At 34.2% G+C, this 11,220-nt stretch overlaps 2 protein-coding genes across 2 annotated transcripts; both read right to left on the bottom strand.

Annotated features, from left to right (window-relative positions):
- Positions 1-426: 426 nt before the first annotated feature.
- LOC134244466 (uncharacterized) lies at positions 427-3,465 on the bottom strand. The gene is made up of 4 exons (XM_062726737.1): positions 3,356-3,465; positions 2,498-2,699; positions 1,369-1,758; positions 427-552 (listed from the first exon to the last, which is right to left on the bottom strand). Exons 1-4 carry the CDS (start codon positions 3,390-3,392, stop codon positions 468-470), a joined length of 714 nt encoding a protein of 237 aa, XP_062582721.1. The 5' UTR covers positions 3,393-3,465; the 3' UTR covers positions 427-467.
- Positions 3,466-6,394: 2,929 nt separating this feature from the next.
- Positions 6,395-10,280, bottom strand: LOC134244464 (uncharacterized). Its single transcript, XM_062726736.1, has 3 exons — positions 10,025-10,280; positions 8,335-8,678; positions 6,395-8,226 (listed from the first exon to the last, which is right to left on the bottom strand). The coding sequence occupies exons 1-3, from the start codon at positions 10,165-10,167 to the stop codon at positions 7,820-7,822; spliced, it is 894 nt and encodes a 297-aa protein (XP_062582720.1). The 5' UTR covers positions 10,168-10,280; the 3' UTR covers positions 6,395-7,819.
- Between the last annotated feature and the right edge of the window lie 940 nt (positions 10,281-11,220).

The raw sequence follows: 11,220 nt of genomic DNA, 5'->3' as shown, positions 1-11,220 counted from the left end.
ATAACAGGGGTTTTAGAGTGATTTCTTTTCTTTTACAAGTATGAATAGCATCCCATCCAACCTGTAAAATTTCGGCAATCCACAAAAATTGGACCCCAAAAATTTAAATGACTCTAATACACGCGAATGGTAAATTGCTCTGCAAAATGTTTTTAAAATGTGTACTTGTGATGTAGGAAGTCATATATGAAAAGATAACCCATATTTAATTAACTATTGAAAACTCTATCTATTTGTTAGAAGACATCTACATATAAGGGCCCGTAAACCATAAATTAACAACATCGGTTAACAGCAAGAATTTAATCTTGACTTAATCTTGACTTTCTTACGCAGAAAGGGCGGTTGGTTTCTGTGGAGATTTACCCCGTTTTACGTGTGTAAAATGAATGAAGATATGCACATGTTTCTATATATTTATATTTGAACAAAACAGAAGTTGATATGATATAAATATTTATTATGTCTTATCCAACAACTGGAGTTGAACACATGCTAACATCAACCTGAGTAAGTGTAATATCGTCACATTTTGCTTTGGAGAATTCGCATCTGAAATAAACGTATTCACATGATCATCTGCATAGAATTTGAATACTTGGAAAAATAAGGATCTTGCTATATTTTTTGTGATATCTTATGGCCTTCAAAACATTTAAAAAAGCAACACAAAGGATTTCGAGGAAAGAGCTAGGTTCACTTTATGCATAAAATGGCCCTGTCCTAACATCAATTATTGACTTACATCCTCCTTCCCATTTCATGTCTCAAAAATAAAGTAGAGACTTTTTGCTATCATTTTCTGTAATAAAATTTCTTTTTGAGAATCTAGGTATGGGGAAACAGACTTTTATAGAAAATGCAATGTTCTTCAATATTGCAGAAAACATGCGTATTTGACTGCCTTCAGCAAAGAATTAAAATATGAGCCCACGATCAAAAATGTTAAACATGCTTTTGATCTTTAGAAACAGATCTTACATTATTTAATTCAATCCACATTTTGGAATTTTCAGGATAAAATGACGCAATATTATTATGTCGTAATGTTTTGACTAGAGGGAACATTACGTTATGATCAATAGATATAGGGTCACCAACATTCCAAGTGAAAAATACTGCATTTACTTAAACTGAGCGGTTTTGATTTTTCATAAATTGTCAGGGCCAAAAAAGGCCTATGTGGCTCTTGCTCTTTAGGTATAAATTACAAAACTCTTAACCGATTTTTGTTTACGTCTCTATGTGAGCAAAAAATTCTGTCGAGCGGGTTAATCAAAATATATAATAACTGAATCTTTTAAAAGATCTTAACTCTACTAAGCTTCCTTTCAAGTTAATTTTGAAAATTTCCAAAAAAAGTTATACCCGCTGTTGAACATCATGCCGTTTGAAGCACAGGTTGGTGTAACGGTTGTTGGGCAGTGAATAAAATCTTTGTTTCTACAGAAAACTTGCTGGAAAAGCACGGTCTCCTGGCTCTGTGTTGTGGTGGTGGACATTGCTGATGTAGTCATATCCACTGTGGTGGTATCTACTGGCATCATGGTGGTGTCTGGTGGCATCATGGTGGTGTCTACTGGCATCATGGTGGTGTCCACTGGCTTCATGGTGGTGTCTACTGGCTTCATGGTAGTAAGTGCTGGCATGGTTGATCCAGAAGCCATTGTTGTAGGTGGTCGGGTTGCACTATTACAAGGTCCATGGCTCTTTATTATCAGATGAGAGAACATGCACATGGCGTGTGCAAATTCGCAGCTGCAAATATTTTTAAATGTTTCAGATTTACTTAAATGATACAAACAAAATAAAAATATACACACATATGCCTACACTGAAGCAAATTTTTGGCCTATTTTAGTTGTAAATAATTATGCACATATTAAATTTCTAAAATATTAAAAATTGTAAACTTTCTAATGTGTTTGTATGACGATTAAAAATTATGCAACCACCTTTCGTATTTACGGAATCACTTTCTAGTTTGTTGGATATGCCAGGGCATCAACGATACTTGGAAAAGTGGGATAATTTGCATAATGGGCTAAGCCTGTTATGCATAAATTATCCCATGTTTCCAATTTTCGTTGATGTCCCAGGCATACCCAACAAACTAGATATCATGATTTCTTACATTTCTATTTCACTGAAATAAAATTTCTGTTTTTACTTTCTACTTTCAAAGAGATGTCACCCCAAAAAACATATAGCCATGAAAATATATATAAATGATTTATCGAACTACTTTTTGTCGATATAAATCAAAAAAAAAATTTAATGAAAATTTGAAGTCAATTTACGGTTAAGTGTAGTCGTTTTAAACATATGATATTCTCATTTTCAAGGATTTTGTAAGCTTTTTTAAACTGATATTTGATCTGCCCTTGCGTAGGCATATGACTCGCCTAATTCCCCCAGATTCTTTGTATTATCTTTCCTTAAGAAAAAAAAGTAAAAAAAAAAAAAAAAAAAACAACAACTTAAGAATATTGCATACTGATTGGCATATGTGTGACCGTCAGAACCACAGATCTGTTCGTCGTTAAGTGTTTGGTGATGATGACAGTCAACCACCAAGATGTCGAGACAGAAGTGAGTTCCGAAGTGGATGTTCAGATCCTGGATCTCGTTGTTGACATGTAAAGGGTTGTCCGTCACATAGCCATGGTTATGACCACCTGGCGCCTTGGCCAAAATAACTACAATACATTGAATTCTGCGATTGATAAATTGACACATGTAGGGTCATAAAATTGATAAGAAGGAAAGTTGACCAAACTCCAACCAACCCCCACCGCCATCACAAAAAAGATGTTTAAAGTTTGGGAAATTAATATACGTTTTTTTTCGACCCAGGTGGAACACCATCCCTACCCCCTTTGAAAAAAAAATCCTTGATATGTGCTTCAAATTGGTGCAATCAAAGTGTCTGCTTTTTGCTATTTAGCGCCATATTTCAAGATACAGTGCGAAGACTTAGCGGACAGTATACGACCTCCCCAGGAAACACACTTTTCCAGTGCGGTTTCGCTGAATTTCAGCCTGGATAGCCCTTGGAATAGTGACCGCATCACGTTACACGAAACAATACATGACATAGCAACAATGTTTAACAAAAAGTAGATTTTAAGCCTTTGAAATAAAACAGAGGGAAAATAAATTAAAAACCAATTCAGTGAAATCAAGATAAAACTAGACCCCTTAAGTTATCTAGCTAAATTCTACTGTAAATGTACACAATATATTGGTTCTGTTTCAAACAATATATACAGTTTATTGGTTATCTATGCACCGTTTTACAGTATTGTTTTAATTGAACGAAAACTATATATATTAATGTTAGTTCAAAACCTACCAGTTGGCACTAGAATTGTGACTGCAAAGAAAAACATGGTATCAAAGCAGTGGGATAGTCACACAATTGGTTATCGCGGAGAATTAATTCGTGACCTTTTATCTCCACAATAAAACCTTGTCCTTAATATTCAAAAATTGTGATAATAGGAGAAAGGAAGACACTTCAAATTTTCTTGTAGATTAGGGCTTCAGAGTTGGGCATATCGGTCCAACTTCAGTCATATTGAAAATACTTTATATCCTATGAAATCTTTTGCAGTCCAAGAGCAACAGCAAGTCTTGTGTTTGCGTAAATACTAGCAGTCGTTAGATTCGCCTCGTGCACCTAGTTCTTGGTATAGGACTATTGTACTTTTTTGTCGCAATTTATTTACGATTATACCTGAAAGTGAAATCAAGTCCCAGGAGAAGGCTAACTTAACGACCATTATTTGAAAATGTACATGGTTCATGTACAAATAAAATCTCCTCCTCTTTCCTGTCCTTTAAGCACGTACTTTAAGTATGATTCAGACATATCATCTCTCGCCAGGAATAGCCTTGCTTGATGTTTAGTTGATTATACTGAAAATACTTTACACAGTTGTGTCTTAGTACGCTAATAATCCGAACGCTTAAGAAGAAATAAAATTAACAATTATATCTACCGATGATACTAACTACGTTTCAGTGATGGTATAACTGAAAGTTTACTGAAATGTGACTTAATGCAAATCAATCACATTTTCCAGACACTTCTGTGACCATTCAGTTGATTGAATAGCCGAGTTTCATTCTGTGCATGTTTGAAATTGACTTCCTCTGTATGCAGCTCCCAGTCAAGATGGACCGAAATTATCCTGTAACCAAATTAACTAATCCAGAAATAAAGCGTATCTATACAAAAGAAAACAATCGTAAATATTGTTAAAGAATAACTTGATTACTGCGTAAATTGTAAGAGGAGTTGTTGAGAGACCCCCTACAATGATTTTTGGGATGAAAGGAATGTATTACAGTAAAACACGCCTCTGGCGAATACGATTTTGCTTTGTTATAAGCGTAATTCGTTATATCCGTTAAGTTTATAATATATTTTAAACTCACAGGGAATAAAAATCACTTCGCTGTAAGCGTTGATTCATTATAAGTAATCAACATGTTTTACTGTATTTTTTAAACATCAGTCCTACAGAGCACAATGAATCCAATTCCAATCTGGTTACTAGGTGTGCAAGATTATGAGAACTTCTGGGAACCTGATTTTTGTAGACCAAATCCCCAACACTTACACACGATATGCCCTAGAACTATAATGAAAACTAAAAAAAACGTGTTATTGCAACAGGTTAATCAAATTCTAAAAGATTAGGTTACTGCATTTTAAAGGGTAAGTTTGGGAAGAAGATAGATATTTTTCAAGGAATGATCGGGAGGGAGAATGCCAGTACATGTAAATCGAGACAAGTACATAGCTTGACACTTAAGTGTACTAAAGTGTACTATAGGTGAACTCTGGAGCTGTTCACCATTCATTGGTGCGTAGGAGGACCCGCGGACCTTTGAAACATGAAATATTCGAGCTATTACTGTTCACAAATATTGAAAAATTCCAAATAATGTAGAGTCAAGGAAATATATGCAAGTATGTTAACATTCACTGAACATTTTTCCTTCATTTATAAAACAAACAAAAAAAACAACCCCCTCATCGGTTCACCTTCATCGCGCCATCGCATTATTTGCGCTTATGCGATTACATTATCTGTAACGAGGGAATTCCAGAGGTGGGATCAGGTGCCTAGGAAGACTAAACATCCCTTACCGATTAGTAACTACAAATGTGAGCTCTATGTACTGCTCAGGTGACTGGAACATTCCGTAACCAAAATCAGTACGCCTAACAATTGGTATGAAACAAGTCAGCCAAATTACGATCCACGTGCTAATAAGGTCATTATATAACGATTATAGAACTTACGATATTCTTACTTTAAATGAGGTTTTTGATATCCCTGTTACATCAACTTCTCTGCCAGCAGCCTGCCTCAGATTTAAAATTGATCAGGGCAAGGTACAGAGTATCGAATAAGTTTGAAGATGTACATGTAATTACGAAAATACAGGTGATAGCGGAATATAATTACATCAATGAGAGACGCTGACGATGGAGACATCGTTTATCACAGTTTGGTTGTTAGTCGGCCTCATCATCTTAAGTCAGTAAACACCCACGCACGAAACAAATGTGACAGACTCTGTGATATTTTTTATTTCAAGTTCAGGTGGATATATCAGATGCCATATGAATGGAAGTAATTTTTGTTAATCAATAAATACAACTATATGTACATCGTCGATTTGCTAGTATCTATATGTCGAGTGGTAGACCACAGCAAAATTTTCTTCTCATATATTTGAATACATTTTGCGTTATAGAAATAAACAGGTCGCTCGCTTAATAAAGGAGCACAATCAATGACCATCTGAATTCCAGCAGTTTGTTGAAAGAAGACTACATAGTTCTGTAGAGAATAAGTTATTTTTAATAGACAGACAGTCGGACAGAACCTATATGTCCCCATACTATCGATTACTGGGATATAAAAAGATTTTTCTTCTAAATATGAAAAAAAACTATATATAACTAGATCATTCTCGTCGCCTTGTTGTTAAGTAGTTATTGTACGTTTCACGGTAAATTAATTATTTTTAGGGATTTCATTAGATTAATGCAACCCTTTAGTTATTAAAATCACTTGATATCTGCATTTTTATACAATGTACTTGGTCAATTCCAACGCTCTATGTGTTTATCTTGTAATCTATTCCCCCTCCCTCCTACAGGTCAGCAAGGGACCCGTGCTTGAAAGATGAGTAATTACAGAAACCAGTCATACATAAAAAGAAACATCTCATGATATCATAATTTCAAGCCTCTATAACAAATGAGTGTAGAATATTATAAACGTTAGGACTAAATCAGCTCACTCATAAACAGACTTATCAGCTGTAAATTATTATTTACGTTTCACAGACAGAAATAATAAACAAAATATTATGTTTATGTTCAAAATACTTTCAAGATTTAATGATTATGGTATTTCCATATTGACAATATTATTGGTTCAAAGTAAAAAAAACAGCATTTATTTTCATGGAATATAGTGTAAATTAACTAATCATTACTAAAAATGTATATGTTGCCATTTATAAGTAAACAGAAGCATATGCCAGCATTCAATTCTAGTAAACAGTGTGGTAAAAATTATGTACAAATATTTGATATTACACTTGTTGAAAGACTCTCGTCCAAAAGACATATTTCTTTTGGGTATGAATTTAACAGATTATTAACAGATTTTGCCGAAAATCTATGATATCACAGGAGGATGGAAATACCTTAAATGTCCTACCAGCAGAACGAGAGCTTCAATGTTATCTGTTATCAGAGTCTTTGGTTAAAAGAGTCAATATAAGTACTCAAATACACAATGTACACGATTGACTACTTTCCTTTTCATAATAAAATAGTTAAATGTCTATTGTATATTTTCAGAACAAAGCTACACAAATAACAAAAATCACGATGTACTACTGATACCCACATGGCAGCTTATGGCAAAAGTACAAGTTTCTCAAAAGCAAGTCAAACTCGATGGTGAAGGTAAAAGAGTAAAACAAAACGCCCATGGACCACATCGCTCACCTGAGCACATTGGCTAGGACGAGAAAAGCAAAATTCACTTGTTTACACTGGGGGGGGGGGGGGGGGGCTTGAATTATAAACTACTTGATGATGCTTCCATATCAAAATAACAAATCTTTCCTGACCCAGTGGTTCTTGAGAAGATTTTTAAAGATTTTTCCTATATATTCTTATGTAAAACTTTGATCGTCAATTGTGACCCCGCCCTACTCCCGGGGGCATGATTTGAACAAGCTTGAATCTACACTACCTACATATTTTAATTTACACTACCTTAGGATTTCATCTTTCCTGGCCCAGTGGTTCTTGCGAAGAAGATTTTTCAAAGATGCCATTAATTTTTCGCAGATATTTAATTATCTCCCCTTGGAATAGGGTGTGGCCTTTCATTTTAAAAAACTTGAATCCTCTTCTTTCAAAGACACTTTGTAGCAAGTTTGGTTAAAACTGGCCCAATGGTTCTGGAGAAGAAGTCGAAAATGTGAAAAGTTTACAGACAGACCGACGCCGTACACAATGTGATCAATGAGACCCAAAGACAACACTGACTGTATAACCGTTTTTGTCATTTCCCAACCCTTTTCGTCACAGCTAATGTCGACCTCGATTCTTCACCCTAAAAATGTCACTATTCTTCTTCTTATCACAAAATCATTGATTTTTCTAAACTGAAACAAGAATAGTATTTATTTAGAGTTAATGCTGATGCTTTCTTTTCGGCAATTACACAGCAATCAGAGAGATATTGTTCAGTTTCTGGAACATTGGAATATTTCACTCAGTTCTCTGAATTAATGTAGCACTAAAGCTACTTCCAGAGGAGAAATAAGACTTTTTATGTGATCGCACCCAGAATCTGTCTCCTTTTTGTACTTCAATCACCACCGTGTTGCTTCCACACTCCGAATTATTGCTGTCCTCAGCGTAAGCAAATCCCACCCAGCGGTGACTGTAGTTCTTACACACCACTGCCCTAGCTATTAGACCCGCGCCCTGAGAACAGACCGTGACGTGAAATAGGTAAACACCGGAGTAAGTGGCCGTTAGAATCGAGTTCGAGACATCGAGTCCTTTTTCACTCCTGTGAAGAATGGATGGAAACATCAGGATATCTCGATCCTGTAGAGTCACTTCGCTATTTGTTTGAATTGTGAAGCCTGCTGACGTTTGGAGATTTAATTCTGAATTGAGAGAGAAAGAGAGTGAGTTTACCATGATTTTTGAGGATTAAATGATGTTAATAAGGTTATATATTTATTTCTGATTTAACATTTTTCAACCATTTTTACCTCTTAAAATATTTAATCCTAGATCTGTGTTGTTTTGGCGTACTGCTCTAATTTGATCCAGAAGACTTTGAACTTTTTGTTGACGTTGGCTTTGTGCTACAGATCTGGCAGCCATTACTCTCTCTAACCTACTGATATTTCCGGTGATCGACTCCATCTCGTGGTACAGTTTCCGGAACCGTTCTTTCTGATCAGCTGTCCTTTCCCGCTTACTATGAAGGGAATCATTTGCTTTATTCTGAGTTTCCTCTAGTCTTTTTGCCTCGGCTTGAACCATCGCCACTTCCTCGGTGTTGATTTTTGACGCCGTTTCATTTTTTAATTCAGCGACTTTTGAATTAAATCTGAATCAAATAAATTAAAATGTGAAAAGATACAACCAAGATCAAGATCTCTGAGAGTCTTGCAAAAATATATCGATGTACAGGTATCTGCTCCAAGGGTATGTGTAACATTCGTTTTACCCCGCAGGAAACCTGCAGTCAATCAGTTGTAGATGGATCCTAAAGTTTAGCATTTCCTTTTCTTTATTTAATGACCGATGTAATTAAACCGTTCATTCAGAAGTAAAGTGTATCGTTTAGTGATTTTGCAATATTCTTACATGTATTGCTAAGACTGACCCTGTAATATTTTTAAACCTCAGGAAATAGATCTGATCTCGGAAAACTGGCATCTCGCTAACTTCCTCGTGATAAAATTAACCAAGGTTTGTAACATTTAAAAATTCACCTTTTAAGGTTTTTCCATCCTCACAATTTTAATGGTTCGAAGTACAAAAACTGCATTCATTTTCATTTAATATAGTTTAAAAATTTACTTATTATTGCAAAAACTGTATAGGTCGCCATATTATTTTGGATAGAAGACATAAATAAACAGAAGTATATGTCAGCATAAAAAATTGTACATTTTTGTTGTTGTAAATATTATGACAAAAATTACATAAAAACTGGTTAACGTTCAAATCCATAATTCTGATGCTGAAAGTTCCTATATACTTCCTACTTCTAAGATAATTTTGAATTGTGAATACCAGGGAAACTATTTAGAATAAGAAGTACAATAAAGAAAATGCCTGAATGAAGATCGCTGAGAAAGAGTTATTGCCCTTGTCAACATTTTTTAAAGATTGAATAATTAATTCAAAAAAAGGAAATAAACATTTTTAAAATTCTTTTACTTAACAATATTTATCATTATACCTATTTAAAAGCATTCTTACAAAAATTTTTGTTCTACTTGGCATGGATTTAAATTAATTACAGTTTTTGCAAAAACCTATGACATCATTGGAGGTTGGAAATACCTTAATTGAAATAATAATAATAATAAAAATATCTCTTCAAGCATTGAAAATAAACTTTAAAAAAAATTCTGGGGCATCCCAAAATAACTTTAAAAAGATATAAAAAGGTCAGCGTGCGTTATTGTTGAGGGAGGAGGGGCTTGAATAAGATACCCTTCCTATATATACATGTACATGTAATATATACTATAGAACACTGGCAAAGTTTTAGTGGACATCCCAATATCCCGGTTCCCAGGATGTATACTAGATCTTTTCAAATTCGCTAGAATTTAAAGTCACAAATGTTCTTTGATCAAGTAGCTCTGATAAATGTTCCAAATTCAAGTTTTGTCAATATTCGTGAAAATATATTTCATTTTACTTTGGGGAAAATATTACCTTATGAGTTGGAGCCCGTTTTTGTCGATTAGAGTTTTAAATTCATCATAGTTGGAGGAACACTGATCATGGTCAACCGTCAGCCAGTTACTTCCCAACGCTCGGAATATGCAGACAAGTAGAGCCAGAATTTTGATGGTCATTTTACTGACTAACTTCCTTCTTCAGAGGTTTACGCGTCAATTAATAGAAAAGATTTATGTTTACTCCTTATAAAATTAGTGGGATCGACTTACTAAGTGAGATGTCATTACGGGCACTCATATCATGAATGAAGTGGATGGAATATATAAAATGGAGAATGAGGAAGAAAGATAATAATTATGCATTATGTTGACCTAAAAAGTACTCATATCTGATATTTGAGATTTTTTTGTGGAAGTTCAGTTTTAAACGTCCCAGAAGTTGTTATGCATCTAAAAATTTAAATTAGCAAAACAAATTATGACCTTGGTCATATTTTTCTGAGGAAAACACATTTCGAATATTTCTCTAATTAAACAAAAAATAATTTTGTCTAACTATATTGTAGCTTTACTTCTTATAAGTTTATCAAACGACAACAATTCGTTTTGAATTATGGAAAGAATGTTGTTTTGGGATTTTTCTTTGAAGAAAACAAAATTACTATTTCTCACAATTATTTATTATCTTACATACTGAGAGGATATAATTTATAAAAGATAACAATGAAGCTAAGATATGAAAAAAAAAAAGAAAAATATATGAATGATACATACAATGTAAAGACAAACCTAATGCATCAATATGATGATAAAAATTCATCAAGATTGGATGTCAACTTAACATAGATGAAAATGGTTTTATATTTCTATAGTTTTGTTATAAAAAATGATAGTCTGACTTTCTCAAGGGTCTGTCCTTATCATATCAGAGTGCAGTATTATCACTTTTGTGTTTCCTCCATGCTCAGTATGAGGCTGACTTGACTTAACTTGAAATTTATTTAGTGTTCTTTGTTGGATGTCCCGAGTGTAAATAGTTGCTCTGTTGTACTCCTCCCTGTTCTGATGACAGTTTGTTCCTCAAGCACCTTTTGTCCCACTCCACAGGATCCTATGTATCACTTGCAGAATACTTATATATAACTAACCTCTATCATATCAAATATCCATTTATTGTGTTCCTCTGAGACCTTTATACCATACCAATGATATAGTTTCTTGTTTCCAAAA

Source organism: Saccostrea cucullata, unplaced genomic scaffold (genome assembly GCF_032062105.1).
Source record: "Saccostrea cucullata isolate Sc308-1 unplaced genomic scaffold, CSIRO_AGI_Scuc_v1 ctg359, whole genome shotgun sequence".
NCBI lineage: Eukaryota > Metazoa > Mollusca > Bivalvia > Ostreida > Ostreidae > Saccostrea > Saccostrea cuccullata.
The sequence above is the reverse complement of the archived record's forward strand: the minus strand, read 5'-3'. Positions and strand labels throughout refer to the sequence as shown.